The sequence below is a fragment of the Perna viridis genome, chromosome 5, assembly GCF_037379345.1.
Source record: "Perna viridis isolate PV_CMFRI_1.1 ecotype Kerala chromosome 5, ASM3737934v1, whole genome shotgun sequence".
Lineage (NCBI taxonomy): Eukaryota > Metazoa > Mollusca > Bivalvia > Mytilida > Mytilidae > Perna > Perna viridis.
This window is the reverse complement of record NC_142449.1, coordinates 46,402,250-46,429,155: the sequence shown is the minus strand read 5'-3', so window position 1 is coordinate 46,429,155 and position 26,906 is coordinate 46,402,250. Positions and strand designations below refer to the sequence as shown.

Genomic DNA, 26,906 nt, shown 5'->3' with positions numbered 1-26,906 from the left:
TTTCAAAAATTAATATTTTAACCTCACAAAGTTTGTCCGGCCGACTCAGAATTAAGTTGTCATCCCCTAAGTCAATACACAAAGTTATATATATATAAGTACAATGTAATAATGCAGGGGCTGATCCAGAATTTTATAACCAGAATCAGTATAAAAGGAAACCAGATTATGACCTGTTTAATGAATAAATTTGATGAATTGCCATATTCAAAAATTTTTTTAGCAGAATATGATTATTTTTTCTTATGTTTTTCCACTTTGAAAAGGTGGCGGGAGCGTACGCTCATTACTAAAAACTCGGGAAATAATATAAGTAACCAAGTATGGGCAAATGTACCCTTTAAGATGATGGATTCAATAATATAGTAGGACATACCCTGACCCAAGTTCTTCGGTCAGGTATCCCGAAGGCTGGGCTCCGCCACCAACACCAGTTGGTTCTACTAACCCACTAACATCGACCGTGAGAGGTAGTTGAAAACCCCCCCCCCCTTTCCAATCATCATCGGGTTACTGCAGTGTATGGCAAGTTGAATGTGGTATTAGTGAATATGTGTTCATTATGCCATTTTCAGGGGGATTGTTTATTACACCACTTAACTGTATCAAACATTTTTTTTAATACTAACACGAAAAAGCCCAGAGGCCCAAGACTCTGCGTTTTAAAACAGAGGAGCCCCATTGCCTGTCCTATTCGCAATTGATAACATGGACATATAACATTGAATCCACTCAGTTCATATCATCATGCCATTTTCTGATCGTATTCTGGATTTCCCTTCCTTTGACCATTCCGTATTCTAAAAATATTTTTTTTTCTTACCTTTTATATGTTATCTGTTCGAAAAGGGTTCTAGCTGATCTAGAAATCTATATTAAATTAAAAAATAAATCACGGGAACTCATTTTATCATTGTATTACCACGGCTGGCCATTTTTGTCGCATTGTTTTACCCCGAGTGATGCCTCCATGATTTATTTCAATTCTAATAGGACTACTTTCTTAATTTTGAATAGACGCAGCCAGGCTCGTAGCTACCGTTAGGTAAAAAAGCTTTTGCCTGCACTTAATTTTGCCAATTTGTTTTTTTTTTGTTTTTTGTTTTTTGAGATAAAATACATCCAGGAGAAGCATAAATGATGCTCTAAAACGCTATCTCCGCGGAGCTTCGGGGGGTTGGGCTTCGCCCCCTCTGGACCTGCTGAGGGCCTTAAGCGGCTCCCAGACCCCCCTGCCGTAATTTTGCCTACACTTCAATTTGGCCTCAGCTACGCGCCTGGCAGCCTACATGTTGCATGATATGTTTGTCATGTGTTAATCATTTTTTTTACCATGGCTGTGGTCTAAAGAGCTTTGAAGCACGTCATATTAGTATATATTTTAGACTCATATTGTATAGCAGCTATACATGAATGTGGCGGATTTTACCTGAAAGGATTAAGGAATTAAACAGGATTCTTGCCCACGTATTTCGGTTACATTTAATTTTTTTTATATATTTTCTGTGCATGAGAATGTGTGTGTGTATTTTTTTTGTTTATGTTTATGTTTTTGTTTTGTTTTGTTGTTGTTGTTGTTGTTGTTTTGTTTGGGGTAATATTTGTAGGTTCTGTCGTTGATTTACTAACTTCCTTTTATGGTTTGAAAAATTTTATTTGGTGTAATAAATTACAAGTACTTGGTGATGCAGGTAAAAATAAACGTAACAGTTTGCACCGAACTGTTTTTTTTTTCAATCATAATTTGAATTTTGGAGTCGGTTTCTGGTATTCCGTTCCCATTCTTATTACATGGTTATTGCATTTGTAACTTTTCATTTTACTTCTGTTCCATGGATAGTTTCCCATACCTAACGTAATAAAATGCCGGGCACAGCTTGATACGACCGCATAGACCGAACCATGAACATGTATCCTACATTCAAGCTCAATGCAACATTGTCTGATAAAGTAATCCTAAAAAACTATAATCTAGATACACAATTATTTCCAGTTTATCGAAGAACTGTAAAATTCAGTCTTAATTGAATTCAAACAAGATTTACTTTGGGATCTTATGAACCTACTTGAATTTGAATACATGGTTACATAGCTCACCAGACACTGGCGGAACAAGATAGTGTATCTTAGGTTGGAACCCGTCCCCCTTTTGTTGTAAAATCTTGTTAATTTTTGTGCAAACTTTGGACAAAAATGAACAAATTATTGCCAGGAAAATCAACCACTTTTTTTTAAATTTCTGGATCGGAACCCTCTTTTGAAAGTTTCTGGATCCCCATCTGTCAAAGTTCAGCCCAATCGAAATGTCGTTCACTAAAAATTTGTTTTGACGCTCTGGAGTCTTACACAGACCAACTTTACACGGGACATATTATCGAATTTCTATAAAACAGTCAGATACAATGATCGAAAACCCTCTAATTTAAGCCATCTTAAAAAAATGAACCCGAAATACGGAGCCGGATCCAGACATTTTAAAAACTAGAAGTGCCAGCGGAGGTACTTCAGAAAATGGAGTGCTAGGACTTTACTTCCCTTTTTTTGTCAATTTTACACATGAAAATGACAATTTTTCCAATAAAAGGGGGTGTCAAATCCCCTGCAACCCCTCAGGACCCGCCACCGATGATTGGGTTTTTTTTACGGTCTTGACTATCCTTACCGATCTCGCACGACCGCCCCTTACAGGGGATTCTGTTAGTAAATGTCTGTTAGTAGTTAGAGGTAGCGAAGCCCAGCCTTCGGGATACCCGACCGAAGAACTCAGTCAGAGTATGTCCTACTAGCGGCTGGGCTGCTCTGTTGACGCTCTGGCCTACTCCCAGACCCCACGTGAGTCCGAGAGCATTTCCCCACTCGAACTGTTTGGGAGTACGTCAACGTGTCGAGTGATACCCGCCACTAGAAATACATGATTATTTAAATTCAGCATATTAAACAGCTACAATAATTCGATCAATAAAATGACAAGTTATAGTTTTTACCTTAACGTGGACCAAATAGAAAACAGGACACATAAATAAATAATTTCAAAACACGACAAATCAAAGAACCGCAATAATTAAGTGTCATGTACTCTAAATATATTAGAAATTATATATATATTCAGTAATCAACATATAAAAACTTGAATAATGAATCCAAATTTCAGTGGCTTTTTGTAGTTCTAAGAAAACATTAACCTTCTCAAATGTATCGGAATGTTTTTGTCAGTAGTGAGAAAATGACAGTTCTGGGCGGGAAGAGAGCGAAGAGGAGGTGAGAAAGAGGGCACAGGCTCAAAGGGAGGCCAGACGCGAGCCGATTCTAAGGTGGCGCGACCTACCTTGGGAAATATTCTAAGTGGTGCACGTCCAGGAGACGAAAAGTCAGTATGGGGAGGGTATGATTCTGACGCTGGAGAGGAAAGAGGTAAAGACCAAGGTCTGGGCGTGCAGCAGAATGATCCGGGAGACGGGTCGGATACCGCGGAAAAAGTGGCATCTCCTCAAGATCGATAACTATGGGATGAAGAAGGCAAAGAAGAGCGGGCATGACTACTTCGACTTTGAAGTGGTGATTTGAGGGGGCGTGGGAGAATCCTTTTCTGATGGGGAAACCCATCGGAAAAGATATTTAAGGTGGGAATCAGCGAGGGCCCTGGGAATGCTTGACTAGATCTTCGCTGAAAGGAGGCGAGGGCTGGCGTAACCGATCCTTTCCATCGTAGTAATTCTTCAGGCAGACTGCGGGGGCACCATCTTTACCCGGAAGCTGAGACTGATAGGACCTGGCCAAGCGGAGACTATCAAGATGCTTCTTCTTCTTCTTGGCGATTCGCTTGGCGATCAGCGAGACCACCAGTATGGCCGTAGCACTTAGGCAAGCGAGGGATCCAAGGGGGAGGGAAGCAGCAGCGCCTACTCCGGTCAAAGCAGATCCCATGGTGCCGCTGGTAAGCAGCAGACTGCTGATGGAAGCCGCGGATATGGCAATGGAGACCACTTTATCCAACCGCTTATAGATGCGCAACATGCGGGCATATTTCTGGACCTCAGACTCTAAGAAATCCTCGAGTCTATCATCTACTTCGTCACTCATTTATCTAGGGGTCTAGAGAAGCATGCCAAGGAGGGGGGCGTCCTTGAAGGGGCTATTGGGACCAAGGATCAACCCAGAGCCATCGTAGATCTTACCGCCGCGCTTCAGATATAAGCCGTCGCCCTGGACGGTCTTCGACAGTCGGGCTGGGGAGAGATATAAGCCTTTCCCGTGAGGTTCCATGCAGCAGATCTGACCACTCTTCTTGAGGTATAATCCAGACCCCAAGGCTTTATTGACTGCGACGCCACCTAGACCGCTCAAGGCACCCACTCCCAAGGCTGGAAGGACGGTCTTCGCTACCATGGGGAGGGCCCTCATCGCCAAGCCGGCGAGCATGGGGAGGAATCCACCCTCTTTCTGCATATTTTGCTTCAGCTGGGTGGTGCTCATCTCCAAGATCATACCACCTTCGCCGGTCCTCTTGAGCTTATTGATCTTCTGGATCTGCCGATTCGTGAGCAGCAACTTATCGTTGCCCGAGAGATTCTCGTGCGAGAGTCGGATACTCACGGGGCATGGCTTGCGCTTGGCTGCGAGTCTGAGCTTATCCCTCTGGCTTGAGATCAGGTTCAGACCATACTCGGAATACGTCATTTATTTATATCTCGCGAAGGTGGAAGAGCATGGTCAAGTGCTCGCCGCGGAGATCGATGGGTAGGCCGTCCTGATCCGTGATATGCGTCACCATAGAGTGGATGGTGCTCACGGTCACCGGAAGGTAGATCAGATTCTTTGGATTCTGGACGATCTTCATGCCGGGGGAGACGTTGGGAAAGAAGCTGTAGATGACGGGCTGCTGCACGCCGTCGACGTAGCTTCCGCTGACGATATCGCTATTCACCAGGATGCCATTGACGTTGATGATATTCACGAGGCTCTCGCTCTCGAAATATCAGTGGGTGTCGGCATCGTAGATATAGGTCTCCTCGTGGAATCCTAGGACGGTCCGGATGCTATTGGAGACGTCGAAATTTACTTAATAGTGCTCTCGCAGAATGAGGACGGCTCTCAAAGTCGCTCGGTTTGCTCCGATGGTGACCTTGGCACCATGGCCATTCTGACGCATGCGTCTCTGGATCTCGGCATTGATATCATCGATATCGTAAAACCTGACTTTCAGTCCGATGGAATACCAGTGCGCGCCGTCGTCGGGAGAGTAGGAGAAGACTTGATTTCTCTCGTGAATATTTGGGAAGGAGTAGTAGGTCTCCAGGTTGACCAGGGCCATCTCGTAGCTCTTGGCGGGATCCAGACGGATGGGCTGATGGAATCGCGTGGAGATACGGCCGCCCCTTCCGGAGACGACCAGGGAGAATCCAAGCTTTGGGGCCTTATTTCTCGCAATCTGCTGAAGTTCGGTCATTTATATATGTCTCTCTTCGTGGGCTCTGACGGGTGCGGATGCCCCTCCCTCCTCAGTAGACGACGCTCATCTTGCGGCCGTCTGATTCGAATTGGAGGATGCGATCGGAGATGACCAGTGCGTAGGCTTGGGTATTGGCGGCGACGTTGCGCTCGAATTGGGCTCGGATATAGACGTCGATCGTCGAGTCCTTGAGGCGCTCGCTCTGCTTGGAGACGTCGAATACGAAGAGGGGATGGAGATCGGTAAAGTCGGCGGGGGTGATGCCGGGATTGCTCACCAGGTGATCCATATTGAAGAATTTCCAGCGGAAATCGGCAGCCTCCTTATAGAGCCTGGAGATCTTTTGGTTGGTGAAGGAGGCATTATAATCCACGGCGGGATATCTCGGGGAATTCAGGGTGACGTGGATATTCTTCAGGCTGCAGTGATCGAAGATGGCGGGGTTGACTTCTTGATCGTTACTCTTCTCGGTCTGGAAGGCGACGATCACCCATCGGGGTCTCTCCGGGCTGCTCCGGGTGGAGAGTCGCCAGGTGAAATTATCGCTTTCGGGGACGGCGATCGAATCGCACTGCCTCATGCGGAAGCCGATATCTAGCTTCACCTTGCTCTCGATGGTCTTATAGAGCCGCAGCTACTGGTCGTCCGAGGGCATCACGTGGGGGACGAACCAGGAGAGCTTGCTGAGAACGATCTTGCCGGCATCGTTGATATTAGCATTATCTCGAAAGATCGCGTCATTATCCGATGCACGGACGAGAGTGAGCTCATGCTTGAATCCGTAGACCAGCTTATCATAGTCCTGGGCAAAGCCGAAGATATGCTTCAAGGGGATGGTGAAAGAGAAGGATCCCTTATTGGCGGGCTTGGCGATGACGTAAGCCTTGCGCGCAGCAAATTCCAGATTCTCGACGGCGGCGGTGGGGGCGGTATCCTTCATCCATAGCTGGTTGAGACCTTGGGACTTGGAGAAGTCGTTGGGATACGTGAGAAGGCCCAGCATGGTGGTCGCGACCCCGGGATCGTTTAGATGCTCGATCGTCTGCCCGGAGAGCTTGTAGGTGATGGATCTGAAGAGGTAGAGCATCGCATTATTGATGAGGGAGATGAGATCGGCATCGGCATAGGCCGTCCCATCGTTCTTCTGGATCCTCCCTTCCAGCAAAACATAGCTTTGGTGGGATGGAGAAAGAGATCCTGCGTCTCGATGCGGATCTCGGTGCCGGAGCTATTCATCTGCGTCCCGGTGATGGGCTCGTACTCATGGAATTCGTACTCCTGGATGCTTTCGTCGAAGACTAGGTCTTCACGGAGATTCATGATCTGGGTAATTTTATTTATAGGAATGCACGCGCGCGATGCCTACTCCTACGATGAGGTTATGGATATCTCCCTCATGCTTCGATAGGATGGCGGCGGCTTTCGGTGGGAGCTTGGACTTAGACTTGGAGGGGATCCTGCTCACCAGATGATCTACGGCTTTGGTGGCGCCTTTCTCCACTCCCTTGATGGCTGCATTGGTGGCGAAGACGAGTGGTCCCACTCTGGGGAAGTGGGAGATTTTTGATGCGGTATTTCTGCATATCGAGATCAACGTTCATCTGACCACCATTCGTGCAGCTGCAATCCGATCTATCCACTTTTTAGTCCAGCCTCCCCCTGAGAGCTGTGATATCGTCCTTCTCGACGGTCTTCATACGCCGCATCTCCTCCTGCAACTTGACGACTTTCGCCTTCAGCTTATCGTCAGCGGCCTCCAGCTTCTTCAGCGACTGCTTCACGAATCTCCTCGTCGCGGCATCTGTGCTCTCCCTCGGATGCTTGAGATTGACGATGCGGTTGAAATTCATATTCAGATCCTCTTCGATCTCACCCTGGCGGTCGGCCCCTCCGGTGAGGCCCACGCTAAGACCAAATTTATCGACCATGTTTTTATCTATAGCAGGGAGAAGACGACGTCCTCGAAGGACCAGCCAACCGTCAGCAGCTTCAGCACGTATAGGCAGAGATGGCCGCAGATGACCGACCCGCGGGGCTGCACTTCGTCCGTATTATGGTCGATCGGTAGGCCAAGATAGCGTCTCAGCTCGGTGGGTGGAGGGAGTCCGTAGGAGCCTACCAAGTGCCGAAGAGGTGGGATGGGCATCCACACCCATCAGAGCCTACCAAGTGCCGAAGAGGAGGGATGGGCATCCGCACCCATCAGAGCCTGCTAATTATAGATGGGGGGCAGCGAAGCGAGATTTCCCGAGGCTTACGGACCTCGAGAAATTCTGGGGTGGGAGGGGGTGGGGGTAGATCGATGCCTTAGTCGTGGACGATTTGGTAGTGACAATGTGCGAGGGTGCTGATGCCGTCGGGGAGGATGTGGCGCTTATCGTCATTGGAGGAGATGGATTTCTTGCAGGTCTCTTGGGTAAGGACCTGGTGGAGCCGGTTACAGATGATATTCATCGCGCGGTATTTATCCCTGCCCGTGTCCAGGCACTCCTTATAGTCGGCGAAGGTCAGATTGGTCTCGACCACGCTCTTCTTCACGCCCTTAGTCCTCTTGCACTCCTCGCGATCCACCTTGAAGGCATATGCTTTCGGTCGGAGTCCCACGTACTCGATCATCGGCTAGCCGGCGCACTCATCCTTGAATTTGCCTATCACCTTCTTATTCACGCCGGCCTGGCTCCCGGAGGCATGCTCTGGGGCATAGTTGGACGTATCGAAGCACTCCTGCATACTCTCCGCCATATCCTTATATACATCCGCCGTCTGGATATCGCAGATCAAGCTATCCGTATCCGTATAGCAGATGCTGAGTCGGTCGCCATACCGGGACTTGAGATGGTCGTAGACGAAGTCGGCCATCAGGGTCTTTGATAGATCAAGGATGGAGAATCCTAGGTAGATGGGTTTATCGAAGACCAGCCTGGTGCGATGCAGATGGACGGCAGCCAGATCTTCGCTGAAGACCGTCCTGCGCTTGAAGCTAGGCTTGGCCACCAGCTTCCGGGCAGCCTTCTCGCTATTGACCAGCCGGACGTCCACCCTATTGCGGATATTCTCCATGGTCTTCCCGAATACTGAGTTCACCATGAGCTTGAAGAAGTCCTTCTCGAAGGTGGTGGTCGCCGCCGCCCTGCAAGCCGTATTCTTCTCTACGTACCCCATCAACCATGGGCTCTAGGTGAATCGGATGGCGCGATGGATCTTCTTCAGCTTCAGACCCCGGGCAAGGTATTTCTTCAGATTTACGTAGTGGACCACGTATTTATGCTTATCGTGGTGGTTGGCCACTAGCTTCCTGACTCCATTGATCACCATGGATTCCGGCCGACTCATCGCCCACCTGTAGAGATTATTAGCGTCCAGATACATCAGATAGTTGATCGGCTTGCTCGGGTCGAAATCTTGCAGGTAGGGATTATTCGCCCGAGCGTATCTCTGAGACGTCATGTTCAGACCCCCGCAAATCCCCTTCTCAACCATGAGCAGCATATCGGGGTCGGTGATGAGATCCAGCATGATACCGGTGACCTTGAGCGCGGCGTCGTATGCTAGCCCTGGCGCTGTGTAGTAGTGCACAGGGTCGAGTCCATAATGCTTCATGCAGATCTCGCGGAAATTCTCGAAGACGTCGGCGAGCAAGATCACGTCAGTCTCGAGATAGAGATCGTGATAGTCGCGCTTGGTCTTGCATCCAAAGGCCCCCCAGACCCTCTGAGCGTGCGCGTAGTCTTCCTCGCTGATATGCTCCCCGGTAAGCGTGCTGAGGAAGGCCTCCTTGGGTGGGAGCTGGGTCTCCTGGAGCCTCTCGAACCTATCCATATAGTCGTAGGGGTAGACGCCTTTGCGTAGCAGCAGATCTGAGTGGTCCCCCCTCTGCCCGATCACCGCGGTGGGGATATCGTACCCTTCATCAATCTCCATGACCGTGAAGGTGATATCAGCCCCGACGACCTTCTTTCACCCTCTGAGAGCAGCCTTGGAGAATCTCGGGCAGCCTGGGGCGTGGAACCCCCTTCTTATGAATCATAAGCCCATCGAATACGAGCGCACCCACCTCGATCTCCTGCTCGGTCAGGTAGTAGAAGGCCACCATCAGAGCCTTATTTTCCAGGGAGCACATGACGTAATTCACGGTTGTTCCCTCGATATTGTAGTCCGTCCCCTTCTTCTCCTTGGATTCGCAGGCGAGCTTATGCAGGTCAGGATTCAGCTTGATCACTTCCTCCATGATCTGCCTCATCCCCCCATAGTAGTCCCGGACCCAGGTCGGAGCGTCATGCTTGAGCCTGACGATCTTCCCATTGATGATGGCGAGCAGGTAGGTTTTGGCGTCGTCCCGCTTGATTCCCTCGTAGGCCATCAGGTCCGCGATTAGCTTCTCCCGGTCGGAGATATATGCGTCGAGCCCCGTGCACGCGATGCCATTTTCATGACAATACCAGGAGAGCAGAGTCGGATGCGCATTCTTCATATCGATATTGATCGTATGATCTGCGCAGAGGGTATGCCGGATGCGGCGGCTGATATTCTGGAGGCCGATCTTCTCGCCGGTCCAATATCTCCCAATGCCGTGACGCTGGTAATATCGCATCGGGCACTCACCCAGGGCATTGGTGCGGGCCAAGTAATCCTGCAAGAGCGTCAGCTGAGCATCCTTATCCACTTTCTCCCCCTTGATATATCGACTCCCCAGCTTGTAATCTTCCGGGTGCGTCACGATATGCTTCAGCTTTTCCCGGTCGATCACTTCGCGCAAGGTGATGCTTCGCCCATTCTCCGAGTCAAGGTGCCCGGATCCATCGGCTTGGACCCAAATTCCCGCCTCATATTGGTGAATGCATCGGGCGGCGTAGATTCTACCAGCTTCTGCAGGCTTGCCCCCATGAACTTGAAACTATCGATGAATCGCAGGTGCTGAAAGAGTCTTCATCTTCCCCTTCTTATCCGTATATGAGCCGACCGCCACGCTCTTGGTGAATGATATGTAGCGCTCCTCAGTGTTGGGGATGCAGTCGATCTTGCCCTCAGTGGCCCCTAGTGCCTTGATGAAGAGATGGGCATCGTAGCCTGCCAGATTATGGAAGATGACCGGGATGAATTTCGGCGCCTGATAGTTCAGATTGTATTCATTATGCGCGGCCCCCGTAATTTGCCCGTGAAGTGGCAATGGTCCCTTACCTTATCCTCCCCAAGCTCTTGGTCGCAGATGAAGCACTTGGTGGCTTCCGCGAAGGCGATCTTATCTTCCTCCGTCATCGCCATGGGCTTCTTGAAATTGTTCTGCTGATATATATCACGGATATCCTTCGTAAGCCGGTCCACGAAGATCTGGGCCACGTCCTCCCCCTCCTGCTGCATGGTGTGGATCACCGGCTCCTTGGCGTATACCGTTTCATCGAAGCACTTGGTGTGGTAGCAGAATCCTGATGGTATCTGCTTCTGAAGGATCTTAGTGTGGGGCATCTCGATCTTCACCGCCTTCTTCTGACCGCAATACTCCATGTGCTGGTTCAGGAGATCCTGCCGGATGAAGTGGTTCAGGCATCGGCGGCAGAAGTAAGCCTCCCCGTCGTGACCGGTTACCTGCACCGTATGGAGCCGCGAGAGGTTCTTCACCCAGCAGTAGTGCCGCGTCTCATCATTAGCCACCAGCATGAGATCCACGTGCTGCGCCCCGGCATCATCCTTTTCGGATATCTTCAAGGGTCGAACCTCCCCTTCGAATCCATATACGTTAACCTTGATCCCCGCATTTAGCTTCTCGAACCTATCGATTGCCTGGAGAGAGACCGGGAAGTCGATGCCGTCGAACATCAGCTCGTCCGCCCACTTTTCGTACTGCTTGACTCGGTTGGCATGCTTCTGATCCACCGTCTCGTGATGGAGTGCCGAGAGGATCGCCCATTTGAAGCACTGCTGATCCTCATTTTGCACGTTAACTATTGCCTTCTTGGCAGCGAGCTTCTTGGGAAGTGGGATATATGAGCTTCCTTTGAGGGGCTTGTATTCATTCAGCTGAATCTCCAGCTTCTCAACGTGCCCAAGGGTCCACCCGCTCCCCACAGCCTGGAAATTTGCCTCCATCTGCGCTATCACTTCGTCCAAGTCTGCGGACTCGGTGATGACCTTCAAGGCCGACCGGAACTTTGGGTTAGCGTAGATATTCTCGCCGGTCGCCGGGCTGATCTTTACCATCTCCACGTGGAGGATTATCTCCGCTTTCAACCCCCTCTTTTCCGCCAGCCCTCCGAAATCGTGCTTCAGATGGTTCCCCAGCTCAGCTTGATGAATGTCCCCACGTCCTGCTGAGTCTTGGGCTTGGTAGTCACTGTGCGGAATGCCCCTCCCAAGGCCTCCCGCTTGTGCGTAACCTTGATCTGGTCTGCCGCCTCTTCAATGCTCTGTTTCACCTTCTCGACCAGCTGATCTTTCCTCAGGCATCTCCCCGTCGGAAAAGACCCTCCACACCCCTGATGCCTCGCCCCAAAGCACTTTTGAGCATCCTTGACTCGCTCGAGATCCATTTGCACACGGAGCCCGAAATTTTGGGGGTTTATGAAGGATTTCTGCTTGAAAATAGCCGGTGGGGCAGAACTGTCATTTTCTCACTACTTTTGTCAAATATTTTGGAGACGAGGAGACTCTCAAAGACTATTACCCATAGATGATGATATGAAATTTTTCTTTTTTTTTAATATATACTTTCATACTTCATGGAAGTTAAAACAGTACTATGTAAGTAAATATATATACTTTTTCTCTGTTATGTTTAATTATAATAGTATATAAATGTCAAATATGTCTTAAACATATTCTATTCTGTTCTATAAACAAAGTTTAAGAAAAAGCTTGACTGTTTATTTTATTTTATTTTTTATTTATTATTTTCCCCTTAATGCCCAAAGGTTAAGATCATAACCCAAAAAACTCATTCGAAACCTCAAATGCACCGTGTGTTTTTAGAAAAGCAGAGGACGCTTGTCCTACCAGTGCACCTGGTCCATGCTCCCAGTTTATAGTGGAGTCCGAGTTGCTCATTCGATTTTGTTACTTTGTATGTATTATTTTAGTTATTTTATGGTCTTCGTTGTGTATGTCTATTTTCCATGTCTGGTCTTTGTCCCTGGATTACATTCTTTTGATTACCACTAGAACCTTGGTTCCCTTGATTACTCTTGCCATATATACACATGATCTCAAGTCATTACCTCGGAGGGATGTTGCGGGGTTTTTCCCTTTGTCAAAATTCCAAAACGGTTCAGGCCACAATCCCCAAAAGTAATACTAAGACCAGTCATATATTTTACAGTCTTGGGACGACGACTTTACATCATAATGGAGTTCTAAAATAGGGGCCAGGGTTTCGTAATAAACGCCCCGGAAAGCCATATGGTCATACTTTGTTTCTTTTTATCACTGGATAGGTTACTTCATTTCTATTTACTCTACCGAAGCAACTTGTTTTCCCCCCCACTGGTGGTAATATATTTACGTTAATGTTTCGTCAAAGTCCGTCATGTGTAGCGCCGGAATAGTTTCTCGGTAAGGTTACTGGTAAGTTACTTTCTCTCGAGTCGTGCCTTTGTATATATACGTAACAGACGACGTCTGATTATTTAAGATGAGGGTCCCGTCTCGCCATTGGTTTTGAGCCTTTCTACTTACTGTTCTCGCCATTAGTTTTTATCCTTTCTACTTACTGGTAGCTAGATGGCTAAGCAGGACAAAAGCTACTCGATATGCAGGAAAATACACTTGGTGCTGACCCTGTTGGTGCACCCGATTGGAGGTACAATACGTGTGTTTCAAATCATGGTTGCAAATGTAGTACAATTTTTAAGGTATTCCTTTTCACCAAGGTGTCACTACATTTTATGTAAGAGCTGGCCATTACGAGACTTTTTTTTGTTATGTTGTTAATCTAAATCGGGATTGTAGAGGTCGTTGCCTAAGTAACATTTGATGTATAGTGAGATAATCCTAAAATTTCTAATATATGTATTTCCCGCCATGATTTTAATTATGTTTACACTGTGCTTTTCTGTTGAGTGTATGCCTGGTCAATAACTCCCGTCTTTTAATTTGAAGTCAATTACAACAAACCTCTCCCCCCCCACAAAATTAATGGATGCTTCATCTTATAGGTGGATGTCTCCACTTTTCCTAATCAGTTTATGTTATGTTTCCAATTATATAAAGAGTCTCCCTGTCATCGCCTCACTGAAAACATTTTGAATCATTGTATTATTGAAGTTCCGATAATTTTCCAGGAGAGACCCTGTTTTGCTGACATTTTGAACTGTAATAGAGAGTAGGCGCAGCTTGTTACCTTTGGAACGGAACGGAGCAGAAACGATTTTTAAAACCGGAATCTAACAGAATATTTCAAAATTCCCCTGAAAAATTGCGTGTCCGCTACCCTTCCGTTCCGGTTGAAGGACGATACTCCGCGGTACCGCTAAATCTCAAACTTTTTGTATGGCACATCGTTCTGACCCCAATCCGACATATCAATATCCAAATAAAAAAGAAGAGGGTTGCAGGGTCAGAGGAAATTCGGACTAGCTATTTATGAACAACTTGGTGTGAGTTTCTAGAAAAGCAGAAGATGCTTACCCTTCCGGTACACCTGATCCATGCTACCAGTTATTAATGGAGTCCGAGTTGCTCATTTACTTTAATTACTTTGTACATGTATGTATTATTTTGGTTAATATGGCAAGGCAAAGTGGACAAAAATGAGCATTTTCTAATATTAAAAAAATGATTTTTAATATTACAAATTCATTTTCTAATATTACAAATTCAATTTGTAACATTACAAAATGTGTGATATTTTATAATATTACTAAATCAGGAATTTGTAATATTAGAAAATGAATTTGTAATATTAGAAAATATAAGTGTTTTCTAAAATTAAAAAATGATTTTTTTAATATTACAAATTTATTTTCTAATATCACAAAACACTTTTTTAATATTAAAAATTCAATTGAATTTCTAACATTAAAAATGATTTTTTAATATAAGAAATTGATTTTCTAATATTAGAAAATGGATTTGCCGTATTCAGTTGCGATTTTTTAATATTTGAAAATCATTTTGTAATATAAAAAAAATGTGACTGATTATAAAAAGATTTTTTAATATTAGAAATTCATTTTTTAATATTACAAAATATGTGATATTTTATATTACTAAATCAGGAATCTGTAATCTTAGAAAATGAATTTCTAATATTAAAAAATCTTTTCTAATATTAAAAAAAATGATTTTGTAATATTAAAAATTCATTTTCTAATATTACAAAATATTCATTTTTGTCACTTTGGCTTGCCATAGGTTAATTTATGTTCTTTGTTGTGTTTGCCTGTTTACCATATCTGGTCTTTGTTGCGGGATTACATTCTTTTGATTTCCGCTATGATCTTGGTTCCCTTGATTACTCTATCAAATGTTTAAACATGGCAATAAAATCAACAATCATTTAGATACAACTAACTTTAATGTGGCAATTGCACTGGTTGACAAAACACGGTACTGGCACAAGAAAAGAAAAATAATTGGTGTATAACCAAGCACAAGGTTTAAAGACGATACAAAGAATCTAGCATTTTTTTTCCTTTTCAGAACTGAAGTATGCAGACAAACTGGCAGATTTCTATCATGAGGTATTTAGGAAGTTTTTTTTTACATATTTTGTGTACCAAAAATAGATATACCTATACTATTTAAAATCTGAAAATATCTTTTTCCTTACATTAGGCTAAGTTATTTTTTACATGTATTTTAGTAATCCAGTTTTTTTGTTAATACACTCAAATAGCTTAAAATTTGTATGAATGTTAATAAAAGGAAGGTATCACTAAAATCACACATAGATTATTCTATAAAATAAGACTAATCAAATTTCAGTAAAACTAATTTTTTAAATTTGATATTTTAATTTCAATTTAAAGACATCACCTTATACAACTTCTGTGAGGTATCAATGTTAAGTTTATCAACACACATGCAATCAATGATATCAGCAATATTCACATTAGTAAAACACCGTAGAAACTTACAATTTGCATTAATGAGAAAATTCGCAAAATAATTCTAATGCCTTGCTAATTCTAGATATCACAGCTCTCCAACAATGACTGCAAAAGCAGGAACATATCCTGGAATTTATAAAAAGGGGTTCCAAGATTTCATTCCCCCCCCCTAAATTTTGCACAAATATACCAACATTTTCCAGCAAAAGGGAAAGAATTTCACCTGCTTTTCAAGTCATGGTTAACTTGCTGACAGCCAATACCAGGGTATTCGGGGGATACTTTTCTTAATTTGCCTTTAGTTGAACTAGATTTACAAAATTTTTAAAAAATGCTGCATTCCAAAAAATGCCCCGACTATTTGCAGATTATCAAGTCTCTCACTTTATATGGAGTCCCATTACTTTAAATGAGCATTGTTTTTTGTAGAGGGAAATTGCAATTTTTGTCAACCAATGTGAAGATTATTGACTTAAGGGTACAGAAAGTTTTCAAAAACAAATTTATCTACATTACATCACATACACTGTATATAAACAATTAGCATAAAGCAAGCACTCAAGTTAAATGTTTTTTTTTTCATTAAATGAACTGTTCGAATACATACGGGGGAACAACTCATTCAAAAGAAATGTTTTGTTCCGTCCAAAATAAACATATAAGACTGCTAGTTTAACAATTCTGTGCATCATATGCAAAAATATAATCCAGCACAAATTGATATATAACTGAGAAAAAATACTATTTTTTCTTCAAGTTTTAATGTAACACAGAAAAAATAAAGAAAATCTATGACAATGAAAACAGCCTTTGATAACCATGGTAACATAAAAACTAACTACATACACAGCCAAACCATTACAAAATTAGTTGGTTCCCACCAAAAATTCTTAAGATCTAAGATATTCTTATTTTTAAGCTAGTAACAGCCATTTGTTTTAAAAGCCCAATCACAGTTGTAAACACTTCCTGGTCTTTTCCTCAAAACATTAATTATGTTGGATAATCAGTGGTGGATCCAAAGTAGGTCCAGGGCTTGGAAACTCCCTGTTTTTTTGAAAGACAAATTTTATTATTTTCATGGAAATTTTTGGCAAAAATTATACAAAGAATAGCTGTAAATCCTGCTTTTTTCAAAACCTGTGTATATTTGAAAATGATGAAATTGAATTCTAAAATTGGGCAATTTTCTTTTCTAGAAAAACGAAAGAAATTTGGAGGAGAACCATACCAAAAGCAGCTTTTGAATATGAGGTATTCTATCAATGGTACATGTATAAGCTGAGGCAATGTAATATGGTACTATTCCTGAGAAAGCAACATGAGGTAATATGCTCCTGAAATCTAGTAAAAAGGTAGGTGTCATATAAAATCATTCAAAACAAAACATAAGCAGTTCAAATACTATCCATGCAAAGAAACAATGTATATTGCTGGTGAAGTTAAATTCTAACGAACACAAAGTTATTTTAATACCGGTATCAAGTATAGCTGAAAATTTTCTTCTTTTTTTTTGCTCTCAACAAAAGTAATTAAATTACTGGATGGTTTTATCTTAGTCTTCACCTAATGTACATTATTGAGGTAGATTCTTACTCGGAAAAAAAGCTAATTTTATGTTGGAAAAAAAAATTAAAGAAAAGAACAAATTTGACTTTCTTCCCCATATATAATTAAATGGTTGTATTTATGGTATTTGTAGGTACATGTACCTATAAAGTTTAATATTCAATTTCATTTTGTTAGCTATCAAAACTGGCCTTGGCATCTTCACTGACATAGCATTTCATTTCATTTATATTTTTTCTTAGTAATATTGATAAAATGATTAGTTTTCTTCATGATGTAATTTTAATCTTTTAAGGTGTTAGATGATAAAAAGTTGAATTGTGATAATGACTTAAAAAAAACAAAAAACAAAAAACAAAAGTTTAATAAAATAATATGGCTGTCTTCAAAAGCATAGTTTTTCCCTTTCGCTTAAAGCGAATTTAATACAAAAGTTTGGAACAAGCAGTTTAGTAAAGTCTCTCAGACAATGACCTACTGTTACATATCGTATGTCCTGAAAAAATAACATCAAAATATGTGTAACTGTGTTACTATATGTATATTGCCTGTGGTGTTATACATTAAGAACATTGTTTGCTAGGCAAAATCTATGAAAATGATATGCTGCCTGAGAAATTAACAAAACATGGATTTACATACATTAACATTAAGTAAAATAAACAAAACTTAGTCTACATTAGATAAAAGAACAAAGAAGCCCATAAAATTTGCTTTTCAAGTCAACACAAAACAAAATTTTTAATTTTCTCATGGCCTTAAAGTCAAAAATTTATAGAAACATCTTATCAAACAAAATCTAAGTATACATTCTATGTAGATTTTCTTTAACCTTGAAATAAAACTTTCGAGAAAAGACCAAAAACAAATTTTTAATAGGCTTATATTTAATATAAACAATATCCGCTAATAATATTATATGTACAATATATACTTAATGTGAGGTAATAAGGTTTTTAAATCCAGCTCGTAAGCGTACCTGCCTAATAAGCTAATGACAATACCCGTACTTTCCTTAAATGGAGACAAATTTAAACAGTATACAAGCATAACACACAAACACATATGCAGTGCACATGACTAAATATCCAGTAATTAAATGTTATAAATATTCAAGGTTCAAAACACACTACACATTCACTGCACTATCAAAATTCTATCATTTTAGTATTGGTTTTTTTTTTTGAATATCATGGTACATATTTAAGTTAAATTTCATGCATTTATATTTTTTCAACTTGTACTTCATTCAAATTGATGAAGTTTAGAAAGAAGATATACATGTACATGTACCACTCCCATAATTATTAATATTGAATTCCTTCTTTTGTTTCATGATAAAAATGCTCAACTACCAAATAGCACTTCACTATACACAAATTACAGATATGTGCAATTTTCATACACATGTTCATACATGACCAGCACATTAAAAATTTCAGCTTTAACAATCGAACATTATTTTAGCAAATCTTTCATTTTGCATCAGTTTTACTAGACAAAACAGACAATAAATTTTCAACAATCTTTGTAACGAGTCACCTTTGAGGGAATTGAGTTTTACATGATATCAGAGTTTTTGGAAAACTCAGAAGCATATGAGTAACAAAGTATGAAAGTTTGAGTATCTGATACTCTTTTGGAACAATTAAATTGAAATATCTTTTTCATCACAATGTATTACTCAATATACTCAAAGATGCCAACAAAAGGTAAAATATACAAGCACAAAATTTTAACAAGCACCGGAAAAGCATTTTTGAAATAATAAAAAACAAACTTGTAAATTCTAATCTAAAAGCTAAGTTTAATATATACATTTAGCTAAAACTTATAAGGCATATATATTTATATCAAGATAAATCACATTCTCCTCACACATTCCTAATTAAGAGAAAAATATATGTACCTTCGTCAACAACTAAAAATGTAAAAGACCTAAAAATCAACTAGAATACTAGAGCATGCAGTTAAAATCAAAATGTGAAAAATTTGCAGTTCTGAATTATTTAAAATTATTTATCCCAACATTTGCTTTTACAGAACTATTAACAAGTTCTTAAAATCTAAGTGGAAAAAGGGAAAAAAAATTAATCTAAAAAGGAAGAAATTTTGTATAATTACATTGTACTACAACTTCCTTAAATATGCTCACAAGTTTTGTTTTAAATTTGTAACATGTTAATGTTCTTTATTTAAAACAGTACAATTTATGTTGTTAACAATCTACCTGTAACCTTTCAAATGAAGAAAGTAAAAGTTCGCTTGGTTTTCCTATTTCAATATAATTGTAGTACATTGACCTAGGATACAAAGACCCCACAAAGTATTATGCAATCAAAATTGCCAGGTTTAGTATTGGGTCAATAGAAATTTAATCTGATCAGCTCACTGTGGTCAATACTTGTAAACAAAGTAGTTAACCTGGATGACTTCACCACTGAGCTCCATCATGTGTGTATTTTATGGCCAATGAATAACAACATGGAGGCCCAGAATGACCTATCACCTGGGAATTTGACCAGTCAATCATATGCATGTCCATTGTAGCCCAAGGGTAACACATTGATGTTATGTCAAAAATTTCCAAGCATGTAAGAGATAATGTACAATTCACAGGATATCTACATTACCATGGGAGATTAATTAATCTAAAGCTAAAGTTACTTTGGGGCTACTTAGGGGATATTTTTAAAAGGTAATAGAAAAAATGCTGGAGGATACAGATGTCAAAAAACTTTCTTCTTTTTCAAAACTAATAAATGGAGTTATGAAAATATCCAGAAGAACCCTTGATGAGTCCTTAATCTATTTCAATTTCCCAATATCCTTAGAGGCACCTCATTTGTAAGAGTTGCAATGTACTAAACTACATATCAAATTTTCTTCCTTTCAAGATGACCATCCCAATGTCCTAGTAATTGTTGCTACTCCCCAATATCCTATACTTAAAATTAAGGATTGTTAGTCATACAATAAATTGAACTTGCACAATTAAGACATTACAAAAATGTAAAAGTAAAAAGAAAGAACCCTTCTCACTCAACACGAAAATGTCATCAATATTCAATATTATGTGCTTAAACAAATACATGCATTTATTCAAGCACACCCAAAACCATTTCACAAAAATAATAATTGCATGCAAGTCAAAAATAATCATAATATTACATACACACAGTAAACCCATCAGAGAATGACCATTTTACTTCGAGGTAGAGTTGACAATTTAATAAACTATTTTACTGTGTTGAATACTTGCACTGCAATATCATGGTTATCCATTTTTGAAAGTATAAGTGTGAAATGTTTTCCCTATAGGGAAGTAGGCCAGGATGAAAATCGAAGTAAAAGGCAGGATATTTTATTCTCGTATTATTCAACAGTTCAAACAGTATTTTAAAAAAATTCAATACTTTGTGCCAAAGAAAGGAGGCCAGACTTATCTTTTCTTAAAGTAAATGTATAAATTTCATCCAAACCACCTTCTGCATGGACAACACCAGGAAAAAAATGATTACTCTCTTTGTTTGAATGATGTTTTCATCACCTCTATCATTTATGTTAAATTGTCATTCCAAAGTCTTAATTCAAGGTGATTAGTTTAGAAGTATGGACACATATTGCAGAAAACGGATGCAAGAAGCGTACATAATACATGACTTAATTTTATATTCCTTGTGACAAATTGAAAACTTGTGAAGTTAAATTAATGTAATATACCAAGAAGCACAAAAAAATATATAAAATATTGTCCCCCAAATACAGTATCTTAAGATTCTTGATTCAAATTAAACCTTCTGATTTTTTTTCTTCAACAGCAAGAATTTTAAAACTCTCATTTAGAAAACACACATGTATAAGTGTACATGTAAGTACAATGTAACTGACCACTCCTCTACATGTACCTTAAAATAAATTTCCTGAAATTTCTAACATAAATATATTATAAATATAGAACTTGATGTTCCCAAAAAACATTACTAATGAATTAGCTCATTACTGAAATTTCAATTGCATAATTTCTACCAAAAGGAGTCGCTTGTGAACACTAAAATATATACATGTACATCCATCATTAAATGCCAGATAAATTTAGCTAGTGTATATAAATATTGTTATATCACTTTTATTTACTGGTCATATTCCTAGCCTGGTTAAAGAATAAATATTTGTTCTACATAAGTGTATGGTTGTAAACAGATTTCCCATGGCAACTAACATAAACAAGGTCAATCTAATACAGAAACACATCAATACAGTACTAGCTTAATTTCATGTTTTCTACACAACAAATCCCATACATCTATTGTCACCTTTTTTAGTGTCTTCAACCCCCTTCTAAATATGTATTAACTTGTACTGAAAATATATTGAACTGAAGATTCTACTTTTTTGTTAAGATAAAAAAAAAACTTTCCTAAAGGAACCTTTACAATGTTCAAACTGTCAATCAGAAATTGAATGAGAGTCTTTCACATTTATTTTTTTCCAACATTAAAAAGCTTAAAAACCAAACTGCATGAGCAAATGACCTTTGCAGATACTAAGAACATTAACTTGGGTTTTGAGATAATCTAAAGTGTTTTTTATAAGCCATAATCTCTCAATAAAAATAACATACGTACATAAATGCTGAAAACATAACTGATTCCCTGAGCTAAACGTGCCTTTGGCATAGGAAAATAAACCTGAGTCTATCACTTTTAGCGACAATAATGTTAGACAAAAAAAGGAAAAAAACAGCTTTGCTTTGAGTACAACAATCAAGTTCAAGGCTACATTGTGAAGTAAGTAGCATTTTTAATGTGATGTGAATTTTTGAACATTTCACTTTTAGGTACACAACATCAAAAACATGCTTTCAGCACTGATTAAAAAAATTAAACACACATTCCTGACATGATTGAATCACTAGTTATCAAGAAAGTACACATTTAACTTTGACACAAAATAAAGCTTTGTTGTAAGCACAACTGATAAGCTCTCGATTACACACACTTGCAATTTTAAAAACTGCAGTACCCTGAACTTGATTGTCAAATAACTCGTATTTCTTTACACTGACTGATGCCTACCCTTACAGGGAAAAAGCAAGCAAGAGAGAAAGACATTTAAAATATCTGTACACGATTGTTACCAAAGTCAACAACAACAAGGAGACCCTCTGGGGTCAAACAAATACCTGAAGGTCTGTCCATCTGTCCTGGACCTGTTCCAGGAGCTCCAAATTTACACAAAAAGTTACCATTAGGCTGAAATACTTGAATGCGGTGATTTCTTGAATCTGTAACTATAATGTTACCCTCCTGATCAACAACTACTCCCTGAGGTCTCAAAAACTGACCATTTGCACTTCCTTCTGTACCAAGAAATCTTGCATTTTGAAAGTCTGGATGAATTACCAACAAGCGATGGTTGTTGAAATCAGTTACAACCATATGTCCCTCATTGTTGAAGCAAACGCCTCGAGGGGAATCAAAATGTTTCCATAAGGATCCTTCAAACCCATATTTATTCAGGAATTGACCATCTTGATTAAAAAGCTGAACTCTGTGATTTCTAGTATCAGACACTAGTATTCTGCCCTCTGAATTAATAGCAACATCCCAAGGATAATTAAACTGACCATTTTTATTTCCTTTCTCACCGAATTTTAAGATGAAGTTTCCATCTAATGTAAACTTCTGAACTCTGTGGTTATCTTTATCTGCTACTATAACATTTCCTTGCGCATCACATGCTACACCTGCAGGTCGATCAAATTGTCCTGGTCTAGTTCCTGAGGATCCAAATTTATGGTGAAATGATCCGTCGGGGTTGAATACCTGAATTCTGTTGTTACTACGATCAGCTATTATGATATAGTTGTCTTTGTGACAGCATACACCCCAAGGACGACAAAACTTTCCATCTTCTTCTCCTTCACTTCCAAACTGCATAAGCAGGGGTCCAACTGTGGCATAGTTGCGACCACTTCTTACTTGAACAGTAAATGGACTCTCTGCAATATGCTTACCACGAATTGTCACTGAAATGATATGTTTCCCTTCCATTTGAGGACGATACGATATTGTATATGTTCCATTCTGACGATCTAGAACATCAGTTCTGTACAAAGCACCCTCTGGACTTTGAATGATACATTCAACTGGATCTCCTCCTATCATTCGTGGTTCACTATGGTGGTCTTTAGCATGTATCATGCACACAGCTACTTTTCCTTTAAGAGCCTTTTTCAAGCCATCGCCAGTGGCTATACAATTAGGAGCATAGGCACTACTACTTACTATTCCCATTTTACTGATAGCATTATATAAAGCTGCATCAGGAGGTGTGAACATAATATTTTCATCCTCATGAGGTTGTAAGTGTCCTCGTAGCTTTCTAACATTTTGCATCTCTGACATGATTATTTCTCTTGCACTCAAAGAATCCATTTCATTACCCGTATTCAGCATGCTTTCAACATGATCTACTGTTTGCATAAGAGATGAAAGACCTTGCTTTAAATCATCTATTTGTAAATGTATAGATTTTCCTTTCACCTGACGAACTTTTTCCACACGTCTTAATAAATCCCGCTCCCTTTCCTCCAAAGCAATCATGTGGCGTCTTGTTGTTGCACGTACTTCATTTGCCACAGCTTGAGACCTTACTTCAACATGCTCAGCCATGTTTTGAGATTGTTGTATACCTTCTTCCAATGCTTTGATACTAATTTTTGCATCAGTTATAAGTCTTAAAGTAATAGCTTTAGAGTTTTCAATTGCTTCAAAGAGGTCATAACGGTTATGTCCAATATGCTCTACCATAGTGCATTCACGACATATTGCAGTAGAGCAAGTATCACAGAAAAAGCGAAGAGTTTCATGTTCATGTTTAGGACAATTATTTGCACCGGTATCTGGAAGATGGACATTGTGTGGAAGTGAAGGTGAACCAAGGGGAGCTGCTAGTGGAGTATACTGAGGTCTGCTACGACTCATTACCAGGCGCTCTATGTAGTGATCTTTCGTCAATCGTACCCGCTGATGGGCCATAACGCAGTTATCACACAGGTATTCATTGCAGTTCTTACATACTGATGTTGCTTTACTTCCTTCATCACACGAGCTACACCACCGAGTACCAGTGATGGGTCTCTCACCATTATCATAATCTTCATGCTGTTGTACCATTGCCTCAAATAAATTCGAAACAAATAAGTTAGAAGGAAGATCATCTATACCTTCAGGTCCAAGAGCAACACTTTGTTGACAAGTAGGACAGTGGAGAACAGTCCTCTCTTTCTCGTGGTCCCTGCTTATGGCCTGTTCTAAACATCTTCTACAGAACGAATGGAGACAAGGTAAAATTCGTGGATCGTCTATTCGATTTAGGCATATAGGGCAAGCCAACTGCTCCCCGACGGACTCGGAATAAGCGGCCATGGGCGAGGTAGTTCATGAGGTAGATTGGTTTCAGTAAACCTTGATGTGTTCCTACATGGCGATTATGTTTAGCCTACAAAACGAGGTCGACCATCGTCAGCGCTTGGTAACCTTCCAAATGTGTGTTTCCTCAAACATCCATTATTATCCTTGCTTTCTTGTTGTTATATTATCGGAAAAAGTCAGTGTTTAAAAATATTGTTTTTAATTGTAACTTACACTCTATCAGTAATCAGTTGCTTACGCACTAACTTCGAATTTTGTGAAATCCTCATTCGCCCAGTGTAAGACGCCATTTTCCTGATCATCAATAGGGGGCGTGGCTTCTCGAATTTTTCTGCGGTCAGTGTGCCATTGCTGACCAATCAGAAGTATTGCTACGCGTAAGGAACTATTCCATTCATACATTTTCTACAACCGTACGATGATGAACTCTAATTCTCGGTTAACGTGACACACACACAACAAAAAAATTACTTTAAAAATACAGAAAACAAAATAGTATTTTTATTGTAAACTATCGCAATTGTCAAAACATAATCGAATACGATTAAGTTTAAATTATTTTCACGCACACTGCTGTAAAAAAAGCTTCATAATTGTCTTTTTCGTGCATATTTAATCTATTGTTGAACAACAATTTAATTAAATATTCAATTTGAAATGTGATATAAATATTTGCACTTGATATGTCAAAACCTGCAATTTACTATTATCAAAACGCAGTTTGTATTAAATCAGGTAGTGAATAGAAACTGGTCCCTGGTGAAGATGGAAGCTCTTGACAAAAAGTTATCGATAACAACATTTCCTCAATTACAAGAAATATGTGGGATTAAATATAACTAATTATTAGTCCCAGGGAATACCAACAAAATTGAGCCGTGTAGGAAAAAATGTAGTTGTATAGATATTAAATAAAATTAAAGTCCCGATCTTAGCTTGAAAACATAATTACTTCAAAAATCAACATGGAAATACAATTCATACAAAAAGTTATTTTTAACATTATCATCGTTTTGATCGTATCAAAAGTTAAGAGTTAAGATGTTAGAATAACAGTAATTCTCGATAGTTTTCTTTGGCTTTCAAGGGAGGTTTAATTCCGCGAAATCACTAGACAGCTGATCGCATTTTTCCTTCCCATTGAACTCATATTCACTAACTAACATGAACTTTTTTTATAATCCAACATTGTTTGTATATTCTTCTATTATTAATGTTAGTATAGAAAGATTGAAAAAAAAAACAAATGAATAATTAAAAGCATTTATGCATTAATTTCAAACTGTGAAAATCATTAGTTCTGACGAACCGTTTCATTTTAGAATGAAAGAAAAGAAGTACATGTACACACTTACATTTGCCAATGAAATGCGTGTCAAATCAAGTGAAAATATGAAGGATGGACACCAAGATGTTTCGGTTGAAGAAAACAGTTGATCAGTACGAAATTTTGATGTTGGAATATCTGGCTATGAAAACATATAATTATACGAAAAAGATCATCGATTCTTTTGTCTCATATTTCACTATAATATTTATGAAACAGTGAGTAACTTAAATAAAATGGAAATTTTAATTAGGACCCTATTGTACTATCAGATGAGAAAAAAAATCGTCGACGAAATCATGAGAAAATTTAAGATAAGAATTTAAAGTAATTGGGCTTAAAAATACTTGCTTTACACATCATGTCTATATTATTTTTTAAATGCAAAAATCGACTCAATATATTAATGCGGATCATGATTTAAAACAATCAGTGACATAAAAGGAACATTTCTGGGAGTCGCGTCCATCCTCTTGTTTGTCTGCTGAGTAACATCCCAATTGATATATTTGTCTACAAGAAAACGGGTATTGGCCGGCGAAATATACATTAAAGGTATATAGGTTTTACCCTGTCTGTCAGTCTGTATTTCTGCCCATCTGCCATAAATATTTTCTAAGCAGCTTGCAGCATTGTTATGAAACTTTGTGGAATGTAATATAATAACATGGAGATGTGCATACTATCAGGAATTTGTGTTTGGACAAAAAATGTAGTAATAACGACCATTGGACCTAAAGCATTTTTCAACAAATTTTGATCTGATGTGTTGTCCACATCCCCTCCTTATTGAAATGTTAGATGTGTATATTGGTCTGAAATTGATGTTTCGACAAAAATTCTACAAATGACGGCTGCTTGACTTAAACGGTGTTTAATATGGATCGTTATGGTGTATCCATCTGCGCCATGAAAACTGATTTATTCAACGTGTCATAGTTTTCCTTTCCTCGTTTGTCTACCCGGACTTGACTTTTTATGAGGAACTCGGCGGGTGTTTCTAGAAAGGCAGAGGACGCCTAACCTACCAGTGCACCTGGTCCATGCTCCCAGTTTTTAGTGGAGTCCGACTTGCTCATTTG

At 40.1% G+C, this 26,906-nt stretch overlaps 1 protein-coding gene and 1 pseudogene across 1 annotated transcript; both read right to left on the bottom strand.

Annotated features, from left to right (window-relative positions):
• Positions 1 to 7,756: 7,756 nt before the first annotated feature.
• LOC148617956 (uncharacterized) lies at positions 7,757 to 8,593 on the bottom strand (annotated as a pseudogene).
• Positions 8,594 to 14,935: 6,342 nt separating this feature from the next.
• LOC148617955 (E3 ubiquitin-protein ligase TRIM71-like) lies at positions 14,936 to 24,949 on the bottom strand. Its single transcript, XM_088585643.1, has one exon. The coding sequence runs from the start codon at positions 24,489 to 24,491 to the stop codon at positions 22,173 to 22,175; it is 2,319 nt and encodes a 772-aa protein (XP_088441769.1). The 5' UTR covers positions 24,492 to 24,949; the 3' UTR covers positions 14,936 to 22,172.
• Positions 24,950 to 26,906: the final 1,957 nt, after the last annotated feature.

Bases quoted from the DNA above. Each gene is read 5' to 3' on its own strand.
- LOC148617955 (XM_088585643.1), bottom strand. From the start codon at position 24,491: ATGGCCGCTTATTCCGAGTCCGTCGGGGAGCAGTTGGCTTGCCCTATA.